This window comes from Aspergillus lucknowensis (genome assembly GCF_044049455.1).
Source record: "Aspergillus lucknowensis strain CBS 449.75 chromosome Unknown BJX67scaffold_5, whole genome shotgun sequence".
Lineage (NCBI taxonomy): Eukaryota > Fungi > Ascomycota > Eurotiomycetes > Eurotiales > Aspergillaceae > Aspergillus > Aspergillus lucknowensis.
Window position 1 is genome coordinate 200,245 of NW_027263549.1, and position 26,973 is coordinate 227,217.

The 26,973-nt window shown below is 50.7% G+C and overlaps 11 protein-coding genes across 11 annotated transcripts; 6 read left to right on the forward strand and 5 right to left on the reverse strand.

The window, feature by feature from the left end:
- Positions 1-59: 59 nt before the first annotated feature.
- BJX67DRAFT_243636 (SGNH/GDSL hydrolase family protein) lies at positions 60-1,573 on the reverse strand. Its single transcript, XM_071026139.1, has 2 exons — positions 1,392-1,573; positions 60-1,207 (listed from the first exon to the last, which is right to left on the reverse strand). Exons 1-2 carry the CDS (start codon positions 1,432-1,434, stop codon positions 156-158), a joined length of 1,095 nt encoding a protein of 364 aa, XP_070889593.1. The 5' UTR covers positions 1,435-1,573; the 3' UTR covers positions 60-155.
- An 836-nt stretch (positions 1,574-2,409) lies between these two features.
- Positions 2,410-4,439, forward strand: BJX67DRAFT_243550 (serine/threonine-protein kinase). Its single transcript, XM_071026138.1, has 5 exons — positions 2,410-2,526; positions 2,865-2,916; positions 2,980-3,187; positions 3,244-3,400; positions 3,456-4,439. Exons 1-5 carry the CDS (start codon positions 2,520-2,522, stop codon positions 4,274-4,276), a joined length of 1,245 nt encoding a protein of 414 aa, XP_070889594.1. The 5' UTR covers positions 2,410-2,519; the 3' UTR covers positions 4,277-4,439.
- A 549-nt stretch (positions 4,440-4,988) lies between these two features.
- BJX67DRAFT_377964 (ubiquitin-conjugating enzyme E2) lies at positions 4,989-5,732 on the forward strand (the record flags this gene model as incomplete). Its single annotated transcript, XM_071032254.1, has 4 exons — positions 4,989-5,015; positions 5,064-5,075; positions 5,212-5,362; positions 5,440-5,732. The coding sequence occupies 4 exons, from the start codon at positions 4,989-4,991 to the stop codon at positions 5,730-5,732; spliced, it is 483 nt and encodes a 160-aa protein (XP_070889595.1).
- Positions 5,733-6,015: 283 nt separating this feature from the next.
- BJX67DRAFT_344225 (NADH-quinone oxidoreductase subunit D) lies at positions 6,016-8,020 on the reverse strand. The gene is made up of 3 exons (XM_071028223.1): positions 7,227-8,020; positions 6,438-7,158; positions 6,016-6,382 (listed from the first exon to the last, which is right to left on the reverse strand). Exons 1-3 carry the CDS (start codon positions 7,890-7,892, stop codon positions 6,345-6,347), a joined length of 1,425 nt encoding a protein of 474 aa, XP_070889596.1. The 5' UTR covers positions 7,893-8,020; the 3' UTR covers positions 6,016-6,344.
- Positions 8,021-8,192: 172 nt separating this feature from the next.
- BJX67DRAFT_344226 (DNA-directed RNA polymerase core subunit RPC40) lies at positions 8,193-9,673 on the forward strand. Its single transcript, XM_071028224.1, has 3 exons — positions 8,193-8,328; positions 8,378-8,482; positions 8,536-9,673. Exons 1-3 carry the CDS (start codon positions 8,284-8,286, stop codon positions 9,505-9,507), a joined length of 1,122 nt encoding a protein of 373 aa, XP_070889597.1. The 5' UTR covers positions 8,193-8,283; the 3' UTR covers positions 9,508-9,673.
- On the reverse strand, positions 9,674-11,414 carry BJX67DRAFT_344230 (NEDD8-activating protein UBA3). Its single transcript, XM_071028225.1, has 6 exons — positions 11,249-11,414; positions 11,093-11,194; positions 11,037-11,042; positions 10,898-10,977; positions 10,549-10,845; positions 9,674-10,499 (listed from the first exon to the last, which is right to left on the reverse strand). The coding sequence occupies exons 1-6, from the start codon at positions 11,266-11,268 to the stop codon at positions 9,748-9,750; spliced, it is 1,257 nt and encodes a 418-aa protein (XP_070889598.1). The 5' UTR covers positions 11,269-11,414; the 3' UTR covers positions 9,674-9,747.
- A 130-nt stretch (positions 11,415-11,544) lies between these two features.
- BJX67DRAFT_344232 (uncharacterized protein) lies at positions 11,545-12,974 on the reverse strand. The gene is made up of 2 exons (XM_071028226.1): positions 12,489-12,974; positions 11,545-12,437 (listed from the first exon to the last, which is right to left on the reverse strand). The coding sequence occupies exons 1-2, from the start codon at positions 12,585-12,587 to the stop codon at positions 12,087-12,089; spliced, it is 450 nt and encodes a 149-aa protein (XP_070889599.1). The 5' UTR covers positions 12,588-12,974; the 3' UTR covers positions 11,545-12,086.
- A 144-nt stretch (positions 12,975-13,118) lies between these two features.
- Positions 13,119-16,555, forward strand: BJX67DRAFT_243719 (telomere length regulation TEL2 family protein). Its single transcript, XM_071026140.1, has 6 exons — positions 13,119-14,003; positions 14,056-14,400; positions 14,457-14,543; positions 14,596-15,148; positions 15,198-15,911; positions 15,988-16,555. The coding sequence occupies exons 1-6, from the start codon at positions 13,133-13,135 to the stop codon at positions 16,448-16,450; spliced, it is 3,033 nt and encodes a 1,010-aa protein (XP_070889600.1). The 5' UTR covers positions 13,119-13,132; the 3' UTR covers positions 16,451-16,555.
- Positions 16,550-18,971, reverse strand: BJX67DRAFT_344236 (Sec1 family protein). Its single transcript, XM_071028227.1, has 4 exons — positions 18,854-18,971; positions 18,592-18,787; positions 18,171-18,382; positions 16,550-18,120 (listed from the first exon to the last, which is right to left on the reverse strand). Exons 1-4 carry the CDS (start codon positions 18,929-18,931, stop codon positions 16,639-16,641), a joined length of 1,968 nt encoding a protein of 655 aa, XP_070889601.1. The 5' UTR covers positions 18,932-18,971; the 3' UTR covers positions 16,550-16,638.
- Positions 18,972-19,033: 62 nt separating this feature from the next.
- Positions 19,034-20,910, forward strand: BJX67DRAFT_243761 (putative plasma membrane SNARE protein (Sec9)). Its single transcript, XM_071026141.1, has 2 exons — positions 19,034-20,555; positions 20,606-20,910. Exons 1-2 carry the CDS (start codon positions 19,329-19,331, stop codon positions 20,663-20,665), a joined length of 1,287 nt encoding a protein of 428 aa, XP_070889602.1. The 5' UTR covers positions 19,034-19,328; the 3' UTR covers positions 20,666-20,910.
- Positions 20,911-22,605: 1,695 nt separating this feature from the next.
- Positions 22,606-26,081, forward strand: BJX67DRAFT_344254 (U2 snRNP complex subunit HSH155; the record flags this gene model as incomplete). The annotated part of the gene is made up of 2 exons (XM_071028228.1): positions 22,606-22,653; positions 22,782-26,081. The coding sequence occupies 2 exons, from the start codon at positions 22,606-22,608 to the stop codon at positions 26,079-26,081; spliced, it is 3,348 nt and encodes a 1,115-aa protein (XP_070889603.1).
- Between the last annotated feature and the right edge of the window lie 892 nt (positions 26,082-26,973).

Below are 26,973 nucleotides of genomic sequence, written 5' to 3' on the forward strand. Positions count from 1 at the left end.
CTAATAGCATTTGTGCGGCCTTGCAATATGTATATACATAACATTGCATCTCCTTCAAACACTTCAGTCTAACCAAACGACCACCGGACACAAAGTGTCAATGTATACATGTAGGACGCAACAAGATCACTTAGAAATCAAAGTCTCCCGGGATGTCACCAACCTAGCACCTCACTAACAGCTGAGGCAAGGACCTCCCCTTCGGCGGCGTGCGTGGCAGCATTAGGATGATAATCGCAACCCACATCTGAACCTTGCGTGGGCCAGTCAACGAAGTGAGCACTTCCCTCAAGCTGCGAGATGGCAGCCTTAAGAGCGTCGGACTGGGTGGTATGCTGAGCGTCCTCCGTCGTGGGGAAGGAGTCACTGAGCATTGGAGAGGTGAGCAGAAAGAATTCGGCATCTGGGTAGTGCTCCTGGATGCTTTGGACAAAGTCAACCGTCCCGGCTGTGTACGTGGAGGGGTCAAGGGGCGGGCGCGCTTCGTACGACTGTCCGGTCTCATCATATGCAAGATAACCAAAGTCGTTTGTGCCAAGGTTGATAACAACGGCGTCAGGCGTCCAATCTGCCGGAAAAGTGTAGCTGTTATCCGCATCATTCGCCCCATAGCGGGTATAGAGCTCCGGCATCAGAGGGCTGGTATCGTTAGTCCCGGTAGCGATATTACGCACCAGTCCTTTGCCGCTCCAGGCCACAACGCTGTAATCCGCACCAAGCGCATTAGCCGCCAGGGCCGCATAGGTCTTGGGATTGTTCTCGAGAGCAGCCGTGTTGGTGCAAGGGTTGGTTCCATCCAAACCATAACCAACAGTTATGGAATCGCCGATAAACTCGATCTTGCGCGCGGGGGCTGCATTCACCCCTAGTGAGCCATCGGTAGTGACGTCGCCAATGGTTATTGTACCGAAGCTCGCCTCGGAGCGCTTACGTAGCTCGACAGTGTGAGTTCCTTGCGACAACCCAGCTGGAGTGGAGATCGAAGTGCCAGCAACATTGGAGATAACCGTCGGCTCGCCGCCGTCAATAATCAAGTCAACACTATTGGTGCCGCTCACTTCAGCTATGGCAATGCTGGCTGACGTTCCCGTAAAATTGAAGGCTACCCCGGTGCCAGGCCATGTCAGCTCCTTGGTTTCTGGGTTCACTCGACCAAGATACCGGACTGCAGCTGCACCCCGGGTTGGAGCTTGAGCAGCAGCAATACCTATGATAGTTAGGATACTCAGATGAGACTTCATAATGTTGATAACGGAGTAAGTAGGACGCAGAAGTTTGATCCTTGGTGAGGCAAACCTAAGAATGTGAAAAATAATCTCGACTTTGTGGGGGGGGCGGTTTTAATGCTATTATTTAAAAGCTTGAAGTGTCGATCGTTTGGGCGCTCTCACTTGGAATTCTCACACGGAAATTCTTCCCACTGCAGGTAAACATGGTCCAAGATATTGCCGCTCCTGTCTGAATCTAGTTTATCCCCCAATCGGGAACGCATCTCGGAGAATAATTCCCCGATCAGGGGCGTGAACATCTCTGAAACTCCCGACCTAAAACAGTAAAAACCAGAGCCTGTTCTGTAACTGGACGGAGGAAAGGCTTTTGCTCGAGCCCACGAATGCCCATCATCTATGGATGAATTGGTTTTAATGTCTTTGCACAAGTGTCTGGAATCCTGGTCAGCAAGATGTCAAGAGCCCCAAGGAATTCTCACCTGGCATCCACTTGGAGAAAGTGAAAACAAATTAAACCACACTGACAGAATCTAGATTAATGATGCAAAGACATTTGATCTCGGACTCATTTCAATTTGATGATATTCCTCTTGGGCCCGCCAGGCAAGCCTGGTGTTGTGGTCCGACAGGGCTGAACGCCAAGGATCAATCTCAACGGCGTCTGCCTTACCAGGCATCAGAACTGAAAGCTGAAAAAGGAAAGCCTGCTGAGCCAGGCTGGATCTGGTTGTGAAACGCGCTTGACCCATGGAGTCGAAGGTTCGCAGCCGCTCGCAAGGCTGCAATGAGATTGTGGTTGCAAGCCAGTGGCTGTGCTGAGGCTAAATCTGGACGGCCGAGACTGCCGTGGGCATTGCACCTTCAGCTCTCAGGCACCGGTCGTTCGACCATTCTTCTCTGCTCCTCCATTCTTTTGACCAACATCATTCACAGTTTGCTTCTGGGAGGCAGAATCAGGGAGTGCTCATCATTTGCCTGCGAAACAATCTGTCAAGTCTGCGATTCCCTCGCAGCGTCCCGCGAACCCCACTTGCTATCGCCAGAAATTCCCCCGCTTTCCTTCCCCTGACCTGCCACAGCACACTCGCGTCGACAGCCAGAGCCTATTGACCAGCTATACTCACACTTGACTTCGTCTCCCTCAGCCAGACAATCAGCAAGACACGCATCTGCACTCTCCTTTTCTCCTCCTCTCCCTCCTCCTCTCCCCTACGTGCGGGGTTCCTTGTTCGCCTCGCCGTCCACCAGCCTCATACGAGATCCGCCGCAGAACACCCCAACACAGTTACGATGAGTTGTAAGTATGAGATTAGCTTGGTTCCTTTTCAGAATTCAATTTTATCGACCCAATGCCTCTCCGATGTGGCCTACGCCGCTGGGTTGCCTTATACTACACATCTTCTTCCCTCGCACGAGTCTGAATCCTGGACCCAGCAGAGCCTTAGCCGCAATCAGCCTTGTCGCAGTCCCTATATCCTCCCATATGTATGGGTAATATACTGTCCACATTTCAGTTGTCAACGATGTTTCTCTCCCCCATCACCACCGCTATCCCAGTTACCCGTCTTATCGCTCGTATCAAGTCATCTTTCATGTTCGCCATAGAGTCACTAACTCAGGGTGCTCATTCTATAGTCTCAAATATGTTCAATAAGCTCTCAGGGCAGCCTGAGAGCTACGAGAGGAAGTACGAGCCGTTCTCCTCCCAGCCCAGTCCGTCACACCAAGATTAACTCCTTTACTCCTGCAGATCTTTGTACCGATTCGGGAGAACTCTCGGTGCTGGGACATACGGTATCGTTCGCGAAGCAGACTGTAGTGAAGGAAAGGTCGCGGTCAAGATCATCTTGAAGAGGAACGTCAAAGGCAATGAACGTATGGTCTATGATGAGTTGGAAGTGCTGCAGAAGATGCACCACCCTCACATTGTTCATTTTGTGGATTGGTTCGAATCCAAGGTGAGCCAATCCCCTCAGAATTTGCCACCTAGCGACCGACGTTAATCACGCCATAGGATAAATTCTACATTGTCACCCAGCTCGCCACCGGTGGAGAGTTGTTCGACAGGATTTGCGAGTACGGCAAGTTCACAGAAAAGGATGCGTCGCAGACTATCCGCCAGGTGCTTGACGCCGTCAATTACCTGCATCAACGTAACATTGTCCATCGGGGTTCGTCTTTCCCCACTGTATTTACATGACGCAGTTAACGAATGTTCTTCGCCAGACCTAAAACCCGAGAATCTGCTTTACCTAACTCCCGACATTGACTCGCAGCTAGTGCTGGCCGATTTTGGCATCGCAAAGATGTTGGATAACCCAGCCGAAGTGCTGACCAGCATGGCCGGTTCGTTTGGCTATGCAGCGCCCGAAGTTATGCTCAAGCAAGGCCACGGAAAGGCCGTGGATATCTGGTCTCTGGGTGTCATCACCTATACTCTATTGTGCGGTTACTCTCCATTCCGGTCTGAAAACCTTACCGATCTCATTGAAGAGTGCCGCGCTGGTCGGGTTATCTTCCACGAGCGCTACTGGCGGGACGTCTCACAGGATGCCAAGGACTTCATCCTTAGTCTACTCCAGGTCAACCCAGCACAGCGACCCACATCCGAGGAAGCTCTCAAGCATCCTTGGCTGAAGGGAGAATCCGCCAGCGACCGCGATTTGCTACCGGAGATTCGCGCTTACATCGCTCGTTCGCGTCTTAAGAGAGGCATCGAGATCATCAAGCTCGCGAACCGCATCGAAGCGCTGAAGATGCAAGAGGATGACGATGATATCCCCAGCCCCGTTGACGTACAAGCGGCTCCGGGAGCCTCCGGCAAGCCCGCCTTGTCGCCCTTCCCCGCTCTTTCAGCACAGAACGAAAACGCACCCCCTGCGCCAGACGCCGAAGGCGAATCCAGCGGCACCAACAAGCGGAGTCTAAGCAAGATTGCACGTGGTGCCATCTTCCGAGAAGTCGTTCTCGCCAAGGTTCGTGAGATGAAAGAGAATGAAGAGCGAGAGAAGGTTGAGCGTGAGGCCCGCGAGAGGACCAAGTCATAAGGTCATATTTTTGGGTGGCACTGGTTTGGATTCTATTACAATTTCCTATTTGATTCCTCTCCGAGACCCGAGTCATCAGATAAATGTTCTGCGGTTCCTGTTCAAGTGATTCCCCTATAATATCTTGAATGGCGAATGTTTACTTGGTTGAGGTTTTCTTCGTTCAAGGTCCCCGTTCTATTGCTTAATTTTGTGTTGTACCTCGCAGTTACCCTATAAGTCTATATATGCCATTTACAGTCACATTGAGGCCACACAAACTTTCGCGCTCATTCTAAATCCAGCCTACCCCATATACACATCACGTGCGAGTGAGAGAGAGTCTCATGGGCCAATCAGATGATGGGGTCCAGGTGACCTGGTCGATCGGCCAAGCCAAGGTACATCACTCAGGCACTCACAGCCTCGCTGGTCCTTCTCCTCGATGCCTCCTCCTTGAATCTTTTCTTTCTCGTTTTGTTTCTAACTTTAGTCGCATCTATCCTGGCCCCGGCGATTCTGTTTGCCCTCAACCCGCCTTTCGGCAGCAGAGTCCTTCCTTCTTTGTTGCCGATTGCCCCGCATAGGTACTAGACGTCATACATTTTTCCGCACAGGTCCCCCACTTTGTCTTTCGCTACTTAACGCCGAAGTGTTCGCTTTTCCCTCAGCGTTGGGCGAAACCGGAAGCCATCTCGCGCCCTGAAGGCCTCCAGGAAGCTCATTCCCCATCATGTTTGCAAGCAAGCGCCTGAGCAAGGTAAGCTCCCCGCATATTTTCTTGTATCATCTACTAACGCCTCAAAAGGAGCTCATAAAGGTGTGAATATCAACCCCCCCCCCCAGGCCCATACATTGACCAAAATGTGCCCTGCACCGTGTCGCCCATTCGATACTCCTTAACCCGTCCCCGGCGACTTACAATAACCCCGCATATCAGCACTAACAAAACGCAGATGCAAGAACACCTGCCCCCAGGAATCTCAATCGTGAAATCCGAAAACCTAGAAGAATGGCAAATGGACATCAAGGTCTTGGACGATAACCCGCTCTACCGGGACGAGACATACAGATTGAAATTCACATTTGGGTCAAAATATCCAATCGGTACGGTGACCACGCTTCTGCCGTTCATTCCAAGCACCTCAGCCGCGTACTAACAAATACTGTTTTGCGCCGTATAGAGCCACCCGAAGTCCAATTTATCGAAGTCCCCTCCACAGAAAGCGCCCCAGAGTCCAAACGGCCGATTCCCATACACCCACATATCTACAGCAACGGAATCATCTGTCTCGACCTCCTCAGTTCAGCCGGCTGGTCGCCCGTACAAACGGTTGAAAGCGTTTGCATGAGTATCCAAAGCATGTTGACTGCGAATTCACGGAACGAACGACCGCCCGGTGATAGCGATTTCGTCTCGTACAACCGGCGGAGACCGCGGGATATCAATTTTCTTTACGATGATGATAATGTGTAGATTTTGACGAGCGACGGCTCCGGACTGGGTTTTTTAATTTCGGCGTGCATGGCTTTGGCGCTAGACTTTTATTGACGTTAGTTTATTTTCTTTTGCAGGGAGTTATTGGTTGATGCGGTTTTATCTTCCTCTATTTCTTTTCTCCCTTGTTCACCCATGGGTTTATCGGTACTACAGCTAGACACTACAGCCTTGACATGACACTCTATTGCTCGAACTTGCGTGTAGCTTTTCGCTTTGGACGCTTACACCTCGATGGGAAACACTCCACGCTTCCTTCAGATTATACTTAGGATAATGGTGCCATTCATCATATGAGATTCAGGTGTCACTATACACAAGATAGAAAAAAAGAGACAGGGGAGATGTAGAGCGCGGTAGGAACAAAAGGGAATGAACGCCATTAAAATGAACTGGTACAGCCGGTAGTCGGAATCTCCCACACCCTATATAATATTTCCAGTCCCGCCCACCAGGAGAGATGAGGCGCAAGATGGAACAGCGCGAGCTGGACATCCACCTATCAAGTCGCGTCATTGTATTCTAGATCTTTTGTTTCATTGTTTATCTGGGTGTGTTGTGTTTCGTACGAAAGACTGGAGATCAGATATTTTACCGGTCAACTTCGCCAAACACGAGATCCATTGTACCTAGACAATAATCAGTCGTCCATCCGAGATTGAAAAGTCCGCGCACAGTACTCACCAATAATAGCGACAGCATCTGCCAGAAGGTGACCACGGGAAATCTGATCGAAACCGCCCAAGTGGGCAAATCCAGGAGCACGAATCTTGCAACGGTAGGGCCGCTCGCTGCCGTCGCTGACCAGAAATACGCCCATCTCACCCTTAGGAGCCTCGATGGCGGAGTATGTTTCGCCGGGGGGAACAGCGTAACCCTTAGTGAAGAGGAGGAAGTGGTGGATGAGAGCCTCCATGTTCTCCTTCATGGCCGCACGGGGAGGGGGCATGATCTTGTAGTCTTCTACGCGGACGGGGCCTGCAGGCATCTGGTTCAAGCATTGGTGGATAATACGGAGGGACTGGCGGAACTCCTCCATACGGCAAAGGTAACGATCGTAGCAGTCACCGTTGACGCCCACAGGCACATCGAACTCAACCTTATCATAGGCATCGTACGGCTGAGATTTGCGGATATCCCATGGGACACCGGAGCCACGGAGCATGACACCAGAGAAACTCATGTTCAGCGCATCCGCGGCGCTCACAACACCAACACCCTGGGTTCGAGCCTTCCAGATACGGTTGTCCGTGAGCAGTTCCTCGGTCTCATCAATGCGGTCGCCGAACTGAGTCGCCCACTGGTAGATATCGTCGAGAAGGCCAAGGGGAAGATCCTGGGAAACACCACCAGGACGAACATAGGCAGCGTGTAAACGGGCACCTGATACTCGCTCGTAGAATTCCTGTGAGAGACCAAATGTCAGCTAATTGAAACTCCACTAACACAGATGCGCGGGAAGAAGTTATCTACCATAAGCTTCTCACGCTCCTCGAAACCCCACAAGAATGGTGTCAAAGCGCCAACATCCATAGCGTGTGAGAGGACAGACATAAGGTGGTTCAGGATCCGCGTGATCTCCCCAAATAATGTCCGAATATACTTGGCGCGCTCGGGGATCTCAATATTCAACAGCTTCTCCACGGCCAATGAGAAACATTGCTCGTTTGTCATCATAGAAACGTAATCCAGGCGGTCAAAGTAAGGCAATGCTTGCATGTAGGTCTTGTATTCAATCAACTTCTCAGTACCACGGTGGAGCAGACCAACGTGAGGGTCTGAGCGGACAATCTCCTCGCCATTGAGTTCCAGAATCAATCGGAGCACACCGTGAGCGGCAGGGTGTTGAGGACCGAAGTTGACGGTGTAATGGCGGATCTTGCGGTCGACCCCTTCAGCCTCGGACTCAAGGCCTGCAGAGGTTTCGGATTCGGATCCCTTGTTGGCAAAATGTGAAAAGGTCGGGTCTGTCGGGATCAATCGTGTGGCCTGGTAGCTGGTAGACTCTGCCGCTCGACGAGGTACGGACGTCGCTATCGAGCGTGATCTGGGGACAACAGTGTGTCTGGCAATGCCGGAGGGGCGGAGGCAAAGCTTTTTGGGGGTATTGCCCGCCAGGCGAGCAAAGGAAGCAGCCATCCGGGAGACGGTAGAAAGGGACTCTGAGGGAGAAAGGCTGACTGTCCTCAGTCGGGACGCAAAGGATAGGGGGCTTCGTCTTCGTCGGTAAGGTTTGCCCTGGACCGACGCCCGGAGTTTGCGACAAGATGCAATTTGGCCAGTCACGTGGCGGAGAAGCTCTGGTCATCACGCCGCCTCTGGTTGGTCTTTTCAGCTATCTATAGTGCACCCATTCTAAGATACCACTCGCGAGTTTCCCGCATCATTTTGGGAGGCCCAAGCAATTCATTTCCTAACCTTTTGCGTTATAAATGCGAAGTCTCTCCGCCTCAGGCCACAAAATACTGCCGGTTTCTCTCAGAACTTTTTGATTTCTTCTTGAACAGCCTCCCTCCTCCACATACACATCATGGCGCCCCTTATCGTATCACATGAAGAGCTCGAACGTAGAAAGGTATGTCTTCAAAAGTTTGAAAAAATGAGCCCGCCCTTAACCAACTCAGATCGTCAATATCAATTCCGAGACCGTTAGCAATATACCCTCCACAGATTTCCCGGGTCACTGGCCGGGCGAGTCGCACGAATGGTCTCTCGACAGATTCCGGGATGTATGTGCCGCCTGTTTTCTCCTCGTTCTCGCGCCGTCTAACTTGGTTTCCAGGGCTTCCGGGTCGAATTCCACCAGAACAAGCAATTCGAGTCTTCCTTTTCTCTGATCGGTCTCGATGCAGCTGTCGCGAACGCATTTCGTCGTATTGTCATGGCCGAGGTGCCAACTCTTGCCATTGAGACAGTCTACGTTCACAACAACACGTCCGTGATTCAAGATGAGGTCCTCGCCCAACGATTGGGTCTAATACCCCTCAAAGGCTCGGTTGAGGGGCTCAACTGGATGCGGTGGCACAAGAAGCCGACCGACGACAACCCCGAGACCGAAAGTGAGTTAGCGGACTTCAATACCGTTGTACTGCGCCTCGATGTTGAATGTACCAAGAACCCGAACGCATCTCCCCATGAGGAGGATCCCCGCAAGCTCTACAAGAACGCACACGTATATGCCAAGGATATTGTCTTCCACCCCGTCGGCCGTCAGGACGAGTACTTCGTCGGAGATGGCGCTATCCAACCAGTCAACCCCGATATTTTGATTGCGAAGCTTCGGCCGGGTCAGAAGATCGAGATGGAAATGCACTGTCTCAAAGGTATCGGAGCGGATCACGCCAAATTCTCACCGGTAGCAACGGCGACCTACCGTTTGATGCCGGATATCAAAATCCTGCGCCCGATTATTGGAGAGGATGCGAAGAAGTTTGCCAAGTGTTTCCCCAAGGGTGTGATTGCCCTTGAACCCATCACCGCCGAGGATACGCGGCAAAATTCGGAATATCAAGGTCATTCTGGCGAGCTTAAGGCCGTTGTCCGTGATCCTTTCCACGATACAGTCAGTAGAGAGTGTCTGAGACACGAAGAATTCCACGGCAAGGTCAAGCTTGGTCGGATACGGGATCACTTCATCTTCAACATCGAAAGCACAGGGCAGTTCGACAGCGATGTCCTCTTCCTCGAGAGTGTCAAGGTGCTGAAGCTGAAATGCGCCAGGTGGAAGAGGGGGTTGACTGATCTGATGCGATAATCCTGGCCCTCCCTTTTTGCCTCGCATAGTGTTCCTATCATGCATTATCTGGCGTTGGATTCTTGTTTCTCACAGCTTGTACCCTAATGAGAAAAAGGTGGGTCATTATCTCCTGACGTGACGAGGAGTCTGGCGTAGGATTTACGAGATAGAAAAAACAGATTTAGAATTCCTTCGATCTCTAGTCATAATCATCGCTCTTTCGTTGTAACGCCTGTTTACCCCCCGGAAGGTCCAGGTTCAACCAAATATCAACTGAAACCTAAAATCAATGGTATATGCTGGATCGCTGACAGCAACTTCCTGTCCAGTCACAATGAGGTCCCTTAGCTTCAGCTTTAAGTTATCCCTTGTTTGCTCCTCCAACTGCGGAGGGAAGCGCTGATACAAAGTCTTCTCCTCGGTTCTCAGACTCGGCTTCTTCAGCTGTGCTTCGGGCCGCTCTCCCAGCGTTTCGATAAATTCCCCCAGAGTCGCATCTGCATTCACAGTGATCTTGCGTGCGAGAGATCCACAGACAGGACAATCCGGCTTCTTTTCCGCTTCGAAGGTATAGGTGTAGACACCCTCTTCCCCAGCATACATCATGTAGTTTTCAAGGAAAGGGTTGCAGGAAGTTGCGATTTTGAGCGCTTCAGATGTTGTGGCTGCTGCGATGACAGCGTTTGTCGAGGCAATAGCGGGAATGATATTTTTCACAACGCCTTGGGCCATCTGGAAGGTCACTCCAGAGATGTTGAATTCCTTAGCCCGTTCAAGGGCAGCGTTGTAAACCCAGCCGATATGTTCCATATCGTCGCTGTCGAATGCATCATCCTTACGCTTATCTTGCCAGGCGATTTGATGGGCCCACTCAATGCAGTGCTGAGGTTGGCGAGGGATAGTTGCAATGGTGCAGAGCGGAACAGCTGGGCGGGGAGCGTGCATGTCAAGCTGGCATTCAATGCATGATGTAAGACTGGGTAGAATAACGCGCGCCTGGCCCTTAAATCCTGCAAATATATTAGATTTCTGTATTCTGATTATTATAAGCTCACTTACCTTCTGTCCCACCATCGATCAACGGTTTCAGACTCTCCGGGTTGTCCATATCGACCATTCCCACCAACGTGGAATTAATCCATCTTCGAGCTTCGATGCTGTCAAGGCCACAAACTATAATCTTGAACTGCATGTAGTAATCTTCATCTTTATCTTGAATTTTTCCCACGAACGGCGTGATCTTGACACCCTTGACTCGTTTCTCAACAAAGGCGGCCGCAACCTCCGCTTTTGGCTTGCCTATATCAGACTGACGGAATAAGAACTGCCGATTCAAGTTGGAAATATCAATAGTATCTGCTCAAGTTAGACCCGCAATCACATCGCGCTAGTGCGAGAGTCCGCCTACCCATGTCGATGACGTGGATATCCTTAAAGCCCGATAAGGCAAGGTTCTTCAAAATTTCGCATCCCAGCCCTCCAGCTCCGCTATCCCGAGTTAGGTACCCGTCCTTACAAGAGTATTTCAGGAAGTATCAATAACATACATGACCCTGCGTATAGATTAGTAGGTGTGGAGGAGAGGCACAGCTAGAAGACATACAAGATCTTAGATTCTTCCAAAGACTTTATCGTCTCCTCCCCAGGAATCCAGTCCGGGTCCGAGAATGGCCCAGACTTTGACAGCGCCTTGTGTAGGTGCTTCCTAAGTGGCGTAAGCGAAGATTTCTAGGAAAAGCTATGTAAGTAAGGACCGCACCACCGATCCGCAACTCCCATCGTCAAAGTGATCCGTTATATCTCCTAAGTTTTCGCTCTTGAAACGTTCGGTGGCGGTAGAACCTTTCCTTTGGAACTTATTTAAATAAAACGTGTCAAAACGTCTGTATCCGAAAAAGAAAGCAAGCCCTAGCGTGAGGTCGAGGTTGTTGAAATCGAATCGCCGTTGTTGACTGATGGGCGACTTACAAACCTACCCCGCACGTGACCACTATGGCTGTCGTATTCCTCCACCTTCCCTTCCATTTCTGTTTCTCTCTTGCTTTCAATTCCTTTGGGGGATTTGATTTGACAATTAATGTTTGGTCCTCACTGACGAGAGAAATATTCTGGATAGAAAAGTAACCCATCAACTTCGAGGAGTTGACTACCCTTTCCGCATCGATACCAAACATAGTTCCGACGCTCGAGACCCTCAGCACGAAAAGGCCCATCCAGCAAAGGCTTTATGATTAGATCCAAATTCACCTGAAGGAAATTAAATATATCCCAGCAGATAGAAACTCCGTTATCAAGTTGATATATTGTAAGCATACCTCCCTGGTCCCGAGCGACTAAAAGAACACGAACTTGCCTTGCAGCATATTTCAAGTCAAGATATAGGTGTGTTAGTTCCCCTCGCGTCTGAATTCTGCAGAGAGCGATGAATATAAACAATGGGTAAATAATCCTAACCATCTGGAAGCAATCTGAGGCACTTCAGGAGTATACGGCCACAAGGAAAGTCCTCAACAAAGCGACTGCAAGAAAATGAGAGAACAGGCAACCCACGCAGGCACAGCACCAACCCCGAAAACCAAACAGTTGATTTCATCGTATTAGTAACGTCCCCCCAGAGACGGATTTAACCACAAGTGTTCGCAGGTAAACGCAGGCACATTGTAGCAGTCCATTGTGACATTTCCAGGGAGAAAGCTTCGCACAAACACTTCACATGAGGACTCATGCTCGGCATTACCCCAGTCACCAGACCATGTATCCAAGTTAGGAGTGACTGAGATATCAAGTTGTTCGTACGGGGCCAACAGACGGGAAAGCGTCAGGCTCCGGGAAACAACGTATTTGGGGACAACAAGACCGCGAGATCCTTGAGAAAATTTCTTCCAGGTTTGCTTACCCTGGCAATCAGGCTCAGTCCAGGTTGTCAAGAAAAGATCGGAAGACATCATCTGCGAGGTTTAGTAAGAGACCAGCACAGACAGGAAAGGGGCGGCACTCACGAGATCATGACTGGCACTTGGGCCACATGCTCCGGGCTGAAGCAAGGCCAGGGCCAATGTTAGCAAAAATAATAGGGATTTAAACAGCGAAGCGCCCATCTTGAATTGAGAGTCCAGCTTCCAAACAACCACAACACCAGCAAAAAGGGGCAAGCTATGCAACTGCAACTAGCTATACCAGCAGAAGATGCTTACAGTCTCTACAAACCAGGTATAACGTAAGAGGGGGGATTCTCTAGTATTTATATACTAGATCAAATAATGAAGTTAACAGAGATACCTGTGGACAAGAAATAACATTAAGAAGAAACCAGAACAAAGGCCCTGCCAAGGGCCATTTCTCGTCATTATTAAAGCCTGGTATTATCAGGATCCAAGGTAAAGAGCGGAACGATGAAAAAGACAGAGGCACCTGCAACACGACTCGGATGCCATAAAGGAGAGGTTGAGCTTGGGACAGGAAGTGTAGGAGACGAAAAGGCTCAGAGGAAAGGCAAAGAAGACTTATGAGAGCGTGAAGAAGCCGGCATAATGGGACATATGAATAGCTGACTAATTATACGGTGGTGCACTCAGGCTTTGTCCCTCCTGATTTGCTGGCAGCTTTTTCTGAAACCCAAGCTTCACAATGACCACTTTGAAAGATGGATAAGATCATTACAGAGATCCAAACAATAAACAATGATGGGTTGCATGCTGCTCTAACAGAAAGGGAGGGCGAGCTTCAGAACGCACCGCCCGAAGCCAGTCATCCTGCGCCGACCACCACGCCTGATGCAGATTCGTCGTCATCAGTCCATGTTCTGTCGATATTGAGGTCAACCCCTAATCAGGATGAACTCTACCAAGTTCTTTCTGCTTTAGATCCATATAAAAAGCGGTTTTCCGTGGCTGATCTTGATATCCGAGTTCCCAGTTCTAAAACAACGCAGATCCTAAATACCTTAGCCAGCACCACAATCCATGACCACTGGCACTCTCTCAACGCGTCATCAAAGCGATCAACAATTGGAAATACAAAGATCCGATCTGCATTATTGAGATGCTTTTGTAGCGTTCCTGGTATCAGTTGCCTAGTGACACAGCTCCGTTCCCTCATCGTCGAAGCGCGAGCATCTTCCCGGCAGGCAGACGCCTCGGGTAGCGGACTGCGCCTCGAAAACATCCTTGAGGCTATCTCTGTTTTACTCGAGCCCGACGACCTTCTTTGGCGCTTGCATACTGACATAGAAGCGGCTTACAATAATGCAATTCAGAAACAAGTGGCTTGGAAAGAGCTGGTATCTCTCCTTGCGGCCAGTAGAGTTCTTTCGGTATCAGCAGAAGCTCTTTCCCTAGTTGGGGATTCCGATGCTGCTCAGAAGTTCTCATGGCTTGGAAACGGGTCTCGGTTTGCTTCGTGGGTCGGAGCTAATATTTGCTATATGGCTTCAAAGCTTGGGGCAAATAGCCAGAAAGACCACTGGAAAGCACTGGCTTCCCTTACGGGAAGGGGGCTAAGCCTTGGATATACAGGTAATCTTAGAGAAAACTTCATTTACGATTGCGTGCTAATGTATTCTTCCAGATCAGTTAGTAAGAGAAGTATTCTCGGGCCTGCTCGTCAGCCAGTCGCTTACAGATCAATACACTACACTTTTCAACCATCTTCGCTGGACCGAACAGCTTGCCACGCTTGAAGCTATTTTTCGTGATATTGAAAAGAATTACTTTCTAGCGGAGTCTTTTCATGGAAATGATATGGCCTCTAATCAATCTGTCGATGCTATTGCGGCTCTATGTTCCGTCATTTTGTCAAAGCGGGCTAGTCTGGAAAGCCAACTGATAGATTGGCTTTCTAATGGTCAAGGTGGTTCAATACAGACCACAGCACTGCGACGGGCGCTTATCGTCAATCTAGCCCACCGGCAAGGTAATATCCATTGTCAAGCCGGACACTTGGCGTCATGCTGACCAGGACAACTATAGATATGATAGCAACCTTGCTTACGAGGAGCCTAGAGCGGTCGGCTGATAAGTTATACATACAACACGCTCCAATGAAGAGTCAAGAAGGCAAATCAATTCCCTTCCCACGCGAGCCATTTCAACCGCTAACGCACTACAGCGAACACTCAAACCGTTCTTCTTACTGCTGGCTATCTCCATCGGCTTAACGCAGCCGAAATGAAAAATATTGGGCGTACCAGTGTTTTTCTCAATGCAGTTTCCAATCGTCTGGCGGCCGCTTCAACAAGAGCTCGTTTGCTGGGAATGATCATCGGCACCGCGATTTCGCAGCTCATCGAGGAACCCGGGAAAGCAATGAGGTTTGATCTTGAGGATATGGAGAGCTCCGAGGCTGAATGGTATTTGAGCCTTGTCCAGATCGAGGACAACATCGGGCCCCTGGATCTGATCAAATCGCGGGAACACATCGTGACGGAGTGGACACAAAGGCCGATAAAGGGCCCAATTTCTGTCAACACTTCTCGACCCTCCAAGAACCCCAGTCAGGGAGCGGCCAAGATTGTTGCGATAGAAGAGATAGACGACTCGTTTGGAGATGAAGATGAAGACGAGGATGAGGATCTGATTCCCTATGAAAAGCCCGATGAAGACCCATCGGATTCTGATGATGACCCAACGTTGGTACAGCGAAATAAACCAACGGCCCCAGTGTAAGTTATCGGCCCACACTTCTATGTGAGTCACCCTGACAACAGACAGATATATTCGCGAACTCGTAGCGTCCCTAAGAGACACAGAAAATCTCGACCGTCATGAACTCGCCATTACAACGGCTCCTGGGCTGATCAGACGCAAGACCGGTTTTGGAACTGAGCTCGCAGAACACACGCAAGAGCTAGCCCTTGTACTCGTCGGCCTCCAAGAGCAAAGCAAACTTCCCAGATTCCACGAACACCGTCTACAAGGTATGATCGCGCTGATAGTTTCACAACCCTTGAAATTGGGCCAGTGGTTCTCTGCCATATTTTTTGGCGGGGACCTATCACAAGTCCAGCGTTCCGCTGTGCTTACTGCACTAGGCCTGAGTGCCCGGGAGTTAGCTGGGGTTGGGGCGGAAGATGCGAAAGGATTAGGTCTCCCAGCTTTACCGGACTCTTCGTTCCCATCAAAGAAGCTCCCTCCTCATCTTGAAGATATTTATACCGACAATGAATCTCCCATCGCAAGCATAACTAGAGGCATTGCGCAAGCATCACTCGAGCCACTCGCGGCAAATGCTGCCGATAGCATGTCTGGTCCAAACGCACTCAAAGTGCGTACGTTCTCTTCGCGGATGGATGTTGAAAAAAGACGTCAGCAGCGCGCGGCCCACCGGCAAAAGACCACAGTGAAGGATCTATACAAAGTCCTATCAGAAGGATTTTTCTACCCCCTAGCTGGCCGTTTCGAGATTATGATGATACAATTCACGTCGTGAGTATCATCATCCACCACACTACCCTCCCTACAGAAGAACGATCAAGGGAGCCGCTAACTCTATTCAAATCAGATCAACCGCACCCTCCCACAACCCCTTCTTTGTCCCGCACCTACTCACCCTCTTCATCCAAACCCTGACCCTCACCCTCTCAACGATGGGCCCACACACTCCATTCCTCCCCTCCCTCACCCAACAAACTCTTACATTCCTCCTCTCGCTCCACACACGCCCCGTCTCCGAAGAACCAACAATCCTCTCAGCACTCCTCTCCCTTTTCCTCGCAATAATCGATCTAAACGTTGAATCTGGCACAGCGGGTGAGGAACGCCTCGTCACCGAATTTGCGACTCAGGTTATGGAATTGCGGGAATGGGCTGGCGAGATCTTCGATCGAACACCCGCGATCCGGGATTCGAGTGATCCTCGCGAGCAAGTAAGAACGCTATCGGCAGGAGTGATGGTGAAGTTAGGGGAAGTGGTGGAGCGATATCAGGGCAGACTTATGGGAGTTAATTCTGGGTTTAAGTATTAGCTTGTCGGGGACTTGAGAGTCTTTAGATAGACCTCCTCATGTGACTGCGGGTACAATTAAGATGCGAGAAATTTATGACATGTTTCCACGGTGGCACCATATTAGGCTATACTGGATCTAGATTCGAAGCACGGAGAACTGGGTCATCATTCATCATATAGAACATCAACATATCATCGGGTCAACAATCAAGAGTCGGTCGCGGCGAAAGTCCCTTTCGCAACCGCAGCATCCATCATCCTATCACCATTTATTAAACCCGTCGTACAAATCACGATCTTTCGTCGAGGAGCCTCCTGGCCTGCAATAAAACGCAGTGCCGCGATCTCAGTAAATGTGATACCACCCAAAAAGAAGACAACGACTGCCTTGGCGGCATTACTCCCGCTCAGTGTTTGCCGTGCTCGAACCGCCTTATCGTCACCTTTCTGAACAATGCTAAATGTCGAGCCGCGTGCGCTCTTGACCACGTCCTCGAATCCGAGCCATCCCGGTGAGGCGGTGTTTGCTTGAACTGTAGGGCCACCCCTCATGAGAGATAGGACATATGACTTTTGCAAGACGCATTGAACGAGCCGAATGCTCAACGGGGCGAAGCCGCTATAAACATATGCCACGTCATTAGGGTCCTTTTCGCTCACATCCTCGACAACCAAGTGAAGGTTCTTTCTTAGGTAGCTATAATTTGTTCTGGAGCCTGCCTGTGCGCCGGTACCAGGGATCAACATTGCAGGAGTTGAGGAGCGAGGTTGTAAAAGCTCCATTTTCTCCAGAGCACTAAACGTTAGTAAATGTTGATGTCCATATGCTTGGACAACCTGTCGCTTGAAATTTTCAAGATCCCGAGATCGCAAACCTCCCGACATACAAGATTCAAGGCAAAGTAAACGAAGGACCGCTTTCAGCGGAACATCCCGCGCAATAAGCTCCTCGATCAATGAATGTTGGTAGGTCGGGTCGGCACCTGCCGCGTTGTTCTGCTGAACTTCCAGAACCTTGCGGAAGATGTCTGAACGGGTGTTCCTCATAATCTCCTCGGCAAGATTGGTATGGACCCGAAGGCTTTGATGCTCGAGCTGATACATCGGCAATTTGTTCACAAACTCGCGAAGTTCGGATGTCGTTTTAGCCGTATGACGGCTCTCGTAATCCGTCTCCAGCCGACGCGCAACCTTATTGAGTATATCGCCAACGATAGCAAAGTTGGCATCACGGAGCTGATTGAACAGTTGGTCAGAAGCATCCAGCTGGATTTTTCGTTTCTGGCCCTGCTTGAACTGTTGGGACGCTTTCGAAGATTCTTGCGCTTGGGGAGTCGCGGCTGGGCCAACGACGGACGTATCGACGTCTGCCTGATTATGCTTAATTCCCACCAGTTCATCAATCAGACCCTCATACGTTAGCTGGGTGAGCAAAGGGGTGGCGAAATCGACATATCTGTCAACAACGATCAGGCTTTCAATACCAGCGCTAGGCAAGAGGTTCCGATAAGAAAGCCCTACTAGACCAGAGCTCTCTTCTGCGTCAAGCTCCTTCCTCATTCGCAAAAGAAGATCAGCGAGCCGCCGTGCATGGTCCCCTTTACCGACTATCCGAGGGAAGTACCCATGCCTCTGTTGCAGATCCATGAGGGCCTTTGCAGCATGGAAAATACATTCAGGGTCCTTGTGCTGTATAAAAGTCAGTGGGCAGTAATCCTCGGCCAAAAGGAACTGCTTACCAAATACAGATCGGCAAAAGAGTCCTCCAATTCCAGTGAAAGGACATCCTGTTCCAGGGGGAAAAAGTAAAGGGGCAGCTCGGCGACGTTCACATCTCCAATGATGCCCGCGCTTTCGAGAATGTTGTTGCTTACGAGGGTCCGCCTTGGAACCCAGAAGATCGAGAATTCATGCTCGATACTGCTGTTGCGTTGGAGCTGCTGAATCTGCTCTATAGGACTGTCAGTTCATTCCCATGGCATTCAGTCGGGCTACGCGGATAGGGAAAGACTTGGGGGTGGGTTGCTCGGCAAAGTCCCCTCGCAGGGAGCCCGACTGATTACGTCGAGAAGAAACCCCATTCTGCGCTTGGAAACAAGGCAGATATATTTTACAGCGGAGATGGATAAATTCGAAGGTTGCATTGGTAGTCTGACTTACCTGCCACTGCCCGCACCTGGCGGATCTTTTCGGCATACGCTAGGAAAACAACATTGCGCTGAGAAGAGTCGACATTGCCGTTCTCAAGTAAGAACACACGATCCACACCGTGCTCCTGGAGCTGAGAAAACTTGACAAAGAGGCCAACAGGCCCCGCGAGGCCCTGGTTAATCACCAGATTCTTCTTTCCACGGACCTAGAAAAATGATATTGTTTCAGCCTGAAACCGACAAGAAGCATGGTAATCAGGAGCCATACTCACGCCTTCAAGGAGATCCAGCAGGCCCCTCCGCGCCTTGTCCTTAAAATACTCCGCATCAGACTCAGGAAACGGCGCCATGGCTACCGTCAAGCCGTCCAGGAAGCATGAGAGAAGACACAAGAGAGCGAGGGTGGACTAGTTGACGTTTGCAGAGGTCCAGCCACTGACGCTAGCCATAATAGGATTAGTTCATTCCAAAACAGGCAAATTCAGGTAACGATACGGTTATTACTTGTTACTTCCCCAGATCAACGCCAGACTTCCGCGTACAGACATGACAGAGCTGCCTTTTGTCTCAGGAGTCCTTTTGCTGCTGCCTCAGTTTCATCTTCCTCGTCTCCATCTCCCCATCTTTCCCCTCTACTATTCTTCGCATCCCGTTTGTGAAACTCTCTTTACCAACATCGCACTCCCGTTTGCCGTTCTCCCTCGAAATCTTTGGTTTTAGCCGCTCGATCCTTTCGAAAATACTACCATGAGACGCTTCGGCCTCAAGAAATCGTCCGACGACGGCGACGACGATTCCTCCAACCGTCTTGCGCTCTTCGGGTCCAGATCGAAAAGCAAGAGCCCTGGTCCCTCTTCGAACCCCTATGCAAAACCCGTTCCTGCAGATCCGTATACCAAAGCAAAAGTCAATGCCGGAGTAGCGGCACCGCCACCTAACATGCGGATTCCCAGTGACCCCGCACCAAGTAACGGGATTCCAGGGGATAATAAGTATCAGATTCCTGGTGACAACAAATATCAGGGTTACATGCCAAACTCATATGGCAATCAGAGCGGATACGGAGCAAATCGTTATGGTGGCGGCGCGGGCGCCGCTCCAGCATCCCGATACGGACCTGGAGGCTACGGTGGACTGGGCAGCACTGATCCAAACGATCTTTCCGGCGGTGACGACAACAGAGCCGCTCTTTTCGGAGGTGCTAGTGAGAGAGCTGCGGCACAGCAGGCCAGTGCACCACCCCCGTATTCCGAGCAGCAGCAGCAATCCGGCGGGTGCGGAGGTGGAAGCTCTGGATATACCACCGGAACATACCAGGAACGCCACCTTACTGCGGAAGAGGAGGAAGAGCAAGAAATTCAGGCTGTCAAACAGGATATTCGATTCACCAAACAAAGCGATATCTCATCCACCCGGAATGCCCTTCGCCTTGCAGCGCAGGCCGAAGAGACAGGGCGGGGCACCCTCGCTCGTCTCGGTGCTCAAGGTGAAATGATTCACGATACAGAGAGGCACCTAGATGTCGCCCGCGTAGAGGGACGTATCGCAGATGAGAAAGCTCGGGAGCTGAAGACATTAAATAAGAGCATGTTTGCCGTGCATGTGTCCAATCCATTTACCAGCGCGCAGCGTCAAAGGGAGCGGGATGAGCGCATTTTGAGCACACACCGGCAAGAGCGTGATGCACAGGCAGGGACTCGAAGTGAAGCCTTCCAGACTAATCAGCGGATGGAGCGTACATTCAGGGAGATTGAACGCGAATCGGCTAAAGCTCCAAAGCCGAAGAAGACAACTGTGGCCGAGCGTGCAAAGTACCAATTTGAAGCGGATAGCGAAGACGACGCAATGGAGGAAGAGATTGATCAGAACTTGAACCTGCTTTCGGGTGCCACAGGCAGGTTGAACCTTCTCGCCAAGGCGACGGGCCGCGAACTAGATGAGCAGAACAGACATTTGGAGCGTATCATGGACAAGGTTAGACCCGATTTCTCGCGGTTCGGTTGTGCATGCTAACGAATTTTCAGAGCGTAAATGTCGACGACCAGCTTGCCATGAACCGCGCCAGACTAGACCGTATTCGCTAAGTGTATCAGCGACTGATACAGGACTGCCCGGTGCTGTCATCCTCCTTAATTTGGGATTGAGCTTTCTTCTTTCACGCTAATTCATCTATCATATTCGGTGTTCTGGCTCCCCTCTTTGCTTATCTTGGCAGGGCTCATTGGCTTTCTACACAGTTGATGAAGAAGATTCAAATAAATTTGTGAATAGACTTCGATGCTTCAATAATCATTAATACTTAATTGGACCATCCGCAAGCGGAAGATACTAGCCCCCCAACCCTAAACAGCGCCCGGAGCCATGGCTAGCACGCAGAGGCCGAGACTACAGCTCAATCAGCGTTCCGTCTTTACCATATCATGATCGTCCGCTGGGAACACCTCTCCCGCAGTCTCGTCCTGGAAAGTCCTTGAATCGATTATTGCTTTACCGAGTTCATTCCACTAACGTGGGCAACACCCAAACAGCAGTAACGCATCGCCTCGGTACGTCCCCACCCCGACTCATACATCTGGATATATGCCCGCATATATAGAGTCACTCGTGCTCTCTACGGAACTATGTCCGGTACTGCAGGCAGAAGCAAGGCATCTCCTGTATGCACAGGGAGCCGCAGCCCAACATCGGATATCCCGTTTTTACACCAACCGCTCCAGGAAGAAGCGTCGAAGACCCTGGAAAGATACCTCAGGAGGTTACGTTTCAGCAATGGCTAAGCTCTCATACCGTAGCATTTGTAACTGTAAGGCCGAAAGGGGCCCTGTCAGAAAGGACCCGTGTTTACTTGCCCCTGGATACCAGTCTATGCGTCGCGGTGAGATCCTGAAGATACGAACTCGCTTTTCTTATTTGTGAGCGGTGAGGAACTCGGTTAGCATGTCTTGTATTCGAGGTGACGGCAAGAAATCCCTTTCGTGCAGCACAGGTCGCGGGTTGTTAGGAGTATGGGGTTTGTGGGAAGTAGTCCGCATTGGTTCAGTGTAGGAGCCATGGTCGCAAGAGCAAGTTCCCGAATTTAGGTGAACAAGTCAACCAAGGTACACTCTCTTTACGACCTTTTAATGGCGAAGGGGATGCTCTTCATAAAACAGTTGAGGCAATCCATTGACTTTCTGTTCAAGACACGAGATTTGGACGCTTCCTCTCAATGCATTCTTTTCACAGAATTGCCGCCGTTATCCGAGGCTGAGACTGAATGCCTCTATTATACCTTCAAGAATTAGTAGGGGAAGCTGGAAAGCTACTGTGCATTCTATCATCAAAGGAGTTTCATTGGAGCACGGGTATATATAATCGAGTTGTAATGGTCCCTCGTGGCGTGCTTTTCCGGAACACACGTAACATATCGATAAAACTCAGTTTTATCACACTGCTGTGGATGTAGGTTGTAAGTAGCCGTTTATTGCACATCAACCCAATGTCGTCTCTCAGTGTTAACTTTGAGGAAGAACCAACAACCAGCAGCATCTCACGTGAATATATGACCAGGAAAGTCACGTGAAAATTAGTCATCAATGTTCGTCTTGACTTCATCCTTTTTTCCGCAGCCTCCGCTCAGCCCAAGCCACCAACTTCCTGTTGTAAAACATCACCGTGGCGCCAAAAATACGGCCTTCTATCCGGATGTAGCTGTTGCTACTGCTTGAATTAGAGGTTGCTTGCTCTCTATCGCATTTTTAACCTTTCGCACTTGTCAATATGTCTGACGGTAAGGCCCCCAATCTCAAATCGTCGCGACACTCTCTAATCTCTTCCAAAGCGGATTTCGAGGCCGTTCGAAAGCTCCAGGCTGAGCGTAACGCGGCGGCGGCTGCGAAAAAAGGTTCAAGGACCTTTGATCCGTCTAACCAGCGCACTGACAACTCGACCAAGGCCTCCCTGACCGAGTCGTTCGACACAACCCTCTACGATCGTGATGGTGCCGACAAATATGCGGGATACAGCACCTCTATTGCCGTCGATGATGGAGATGAAGATATGGACGACGCGGATGGTAGTCACCGCTTGGTCGGTCAGTATACCGCAACACGCGGCCAGATCGATGAGTTTGCCCGAGGAAATGGCGTCGAGGAGGAAGATATACTTCTGGGACGAGAAAAGGCTGCCAGAATCTCTGATCGCGAGACTGACTATCAAAAGCGACGGTTCGACCGCGGACCGTTGACGCCGACTAGAGCCGATCCCTTTGCTGCGAACACTCATGCTAACATCGAAGGAGATGGCCAAACCTACCGTGAAGTTATGGCTCTTCGTGAGCTTGAAAAAGAAGAAGAGCGTGTCCAGAAGCTGATCGCAGAGAAACAGGCCCATGGTGAGAATGGCGTTGTGGAACACAAACCCACTCTGAGCCTGGAGGATAAGGAGAACGCAGAGGCCGGCTCGACAGTGTCTGTTGCCACCGGTCGCAAACGAAAACAACGCTGGGATGTGGCTCCTGAAACAGATGAGGCGGCGGCCGCCCCTACATCTGACGACTCCAAAACTAAAAAGTCGCGTTGGGACCAAACACCTGCCCCTGTTGCTCCCGGTACAGCTGAGGAAGCCCCGAAGCGTCGATCGCGATGGGACCAGGCGCCGGCGATCTCAGCGGCTACCCCAGTCGGTAATTCTGGTCTTGCAACCCCTATCCATCCTTCTCAAGTAGGTGTGCCTACGATTCCAACTAGTTTTGGAACTGATATCTCCGGTCGCAACGCACCTTTGTCAGACGAAGAGCTTGACATGATGCTTCCCTCAGAGGGCTATAAAATTCTTGAACCACCTCCAGGATATGCCCCAATTCGGGCGCCAGCAAGGAAACTTATGGCAACCCCTGCTCCGATTGCTAGCTCTACTGGGGTTGGGGGTTTCATGATGCAGGAACCTGAAAGTGCGCGTTCCCTAGGCAAGCAGCTCCCCACTGAAATTCCCGGAGTTGGTGATCTACAGTTCTTCAAGCCCGAAGACATGGCATATTTCGGGAAGCTGATGGAAGCGGGGGACGAATCAAGCATGTCAGTGGATGAACTAAAGGAGCGAAAGATCATGAGATTGTTGCTTAAGGTCAAGAATGGCACCCCACCAATGAGAAAGACTGCTTTGCGTCAGCTTACAGATAATGCCCGCCAATTCGGAGCTGGCGCGTTGTTCAACCAGATTCTGCCGCTGCTTATGGAGAAGTCCCTTGAAGATCAAGAACGTCACTTGTTAGTCAAGGTTATCGATCGCGTTCTATACAAGCTCGATGACCTTGTGCGGCCCTATGTTCATAAGATTCTGGTCGTCATCGAGCCACTGCTGATCGATCAAGATTATTACGCCCGTGTTGAGGGTCGCGAGATAATTTCTAACCTGGCTAAGGCTGCTGGTCTTGCAACGATGATCAGTACCATGCGTCCAGATATCGACCACGTTGACGAGTACGTACGAAACACAACGGCTCGAGCTTTTGCTGTTGTCGCCTCTGCTCTCGGCATTCCCGCGTTGCTTCCTTTCCTCCGTGCTGTATGTCGCAGCAAGAAGTCATGGCAAGCCCGACACACTGGGGTCAAGATCGTCCAGCAGATTCCCATCCTTATGGGATGCGCCATTCTTCCTCATCTGAAGGGCCTCGTTGACTGTATCGCCGATAATCTTAGTGATGAGCAGGCCAAAGTTAGGACGGTCACTGCTTTAGCTGTGGCTGCCCTCGCCGAAGCGGCTAATCCCTACGGTATTGAGAGTTTTGATGAAATACTCAATCCCCTCTGGACAGGAGCCCGCAAACAGCGCGGTAAAGGTCTGGCAGCTTTCCTCAAGGCTGTCGGCTACATTATCCCTCTCATGGACGAAGAGTACGCAAACTACTATACCAGTCAGATCATGGAGATCCTTCTCCGAGAGTTCTCGTCTCCCGATGAGGAGATGAAGAAAGTTGTTCTCAAAGTGGTATCTCAATGCGCAAGCACCGATGGTGTCACAGCAAGCTACTTGAAGGAGCATGTTCTGGCCGATTTCTTCAAGAGTTTCTGGGTTAGGCGTATGGCTCTTGACAGGAGAAACTATCGTCAAGTCGTCGACACCACCGTCGACCTAGGACAGAAGGTTGGAGCAGGTGAGATTCTGGAGCGGATTATCAATAACTTGAAAGATGAGAGCGAACCTTACCGGAAGATGACCGTCGAAACTGTGGAGAAGACAATCGCTTCTCTCGGTGCTGCTGATATCTCGGAGAGGTTGGAGGAGCGACTCATCGATGGTGTTTTGTATGCCTTCCAGGAGCAAAGTATCGAAGATATCGTGATCCTGAATGGCTTTGGAACAGTGGTGAATGCTCTTGGCACGCGTTGCAAGCCCTACCTTCCTCAGATCGTGAGTACGATTCTTTGGAGGTTGAACAACAAGTCCGCCACCGTCCGTCAGCAAGCCGCAGATCTCATCTCGCGGATCGCGTTGGTCATGAAGCAATGTGGAGAGGACGCCCTCATGGGTAAACTGGGCATCGTACTCTATGAGTATCTTGGTGAAGAGTACCCAGAGGTGCTTGGTTCCATTCTCGGGGCTCTCCGTTCCATCGTTACTGTTGTTGGTATCAACCAAATGCAACCCCCCATTCGAGACCTACTCCCTCGCCTCACACCCATTCTACGAAACCGTCACGAAAAGGTCCAAGAGAACACCATCGACCTCGTCGGCCGTATTGCCGATCGAGGCCCAGAGTCCGTTAACGCTCGCGAATGGATGCGTATCTGTTTCGAGTTGTTAGACATGCTGAAGGCCCATAAGAAGGGCATCCGTCGTGCCGCAAACAACACCTTCGGTTTCATCGCCAAGGCGATTGGTCCCCAGGACGTGCTAGCTACGCTGCTGAACAACCTTCGCGTGCAGGAGCGCCAGTCGCGGGTGTGTACAGCCGTCGCCATCGGTATCGTCGCTGAAACTTGCGCACCCTTTACCGTCCTTCCCGCGTTGATGAACGAGTATCGGGTGCCCGAGCTGAACGTGCAGAATGGTGTGCTGAAAGCCATGACCTTCCTCTTTGAATACATCGGAGAAATGGCCAAGGACTACGTCTATGCGGTAACTCCTCTGCTAGAAGACGCCCTGATTGACCGCGATCAAGTGCATCGCCAGACAGCTGCGACGGTGGTCAAACACATCGCATTGGGCGTGGTTGGTCTCGGATGTGAGGATGCCATGGTCCATCTTCTCAACCTCGTCTTCCCCAACATCTTTGAGACAAGTCCGCATGTGATCGATCGAGTCATTGAAGCTATCGACGCCATACGCATGGCGGTTGGCACAGGAGTCGTGATGAACTATGTTTGGGCAGGTCTCTTCCACTCCGCGCGCAAGGTTCGCACGCCCTACTGGCGATTGTACAACGACGCCTATGTGCAAAGTGCAGATGCAATTGTTCCTTACTATCCAGAGTTGGAAGAGGATGGGTTGAAGAGGGATGAACTGTTGATAATGATTTGATTTCAGGTCTCGGGGTTTCTGCTGGCATTCTTATTTTTGTATTTTTTTTTTCTCTCCTGACTTTGTACAACTGACATTCGGCGTGTTTTTCTTTTGGCAGGGTCTGGCGCGTTTTTTACAGGAGAAAACGACGATACTAAATTATGAGATTCCTTTCTCCATCCAACTCCCTCCTCTCCCACAGTCGAGTGCAGTCAATTCGAAAACATGAAAGGAGGTCAATGCCACAAGGACGTTCAACGAAGCCCAACATCCCTGTCTCTTCGAGGGTCAGATCGTGCATCGAATTCTGGGACAGGAGAGCCAGACCCGCGAACTCCAAACCCGGTTCGGGAGTCTATGAATAGAAAATTGGCCACCCATGGGACCATCACCAGAACCACACTCTGTGCCTCGTATCAAATTCAACCCATCAACGTCCCTCAGAAGCTCAGCCGAACCTCACGGAGGCCATGGGAGAACGAAACAGTGAGGTTTGCCAAGCCTTCAGCGAGCAGTGGGGCTGTTGAAACTTGAGTAGTTGGTGGGAGGGAGTGATGCCGCGTAAGCCTTTCTCCATCGGCCTGTCATGTGCGGGCTTGGCGAGGGCTTGTGGGGTCTTTGAGTGCTTTGTGTGAGGACAGGCATGTGCTTGTGATTCGGAGCCTGTTTCCTGGACAGGACTCTGCACGAAAATGATGCTGAGGGTTCAGCGGAGGGGGATTGTCAGGGTCTGATTGGGTTATGGCTCCATTTCGACTGTGGCGTTGTTCCAGGGTCTGAATTATTGTTGTGGAGCGAGGAAACCACATCCTCACAGTGAACGGGACGAAATCCAAAAGGAGGGCACCTTGGGTATCTCCGAAGGGGTAAAGTGCGTGGTCTTCCTTGCTTGACGTTCTTCGAGGTTGCT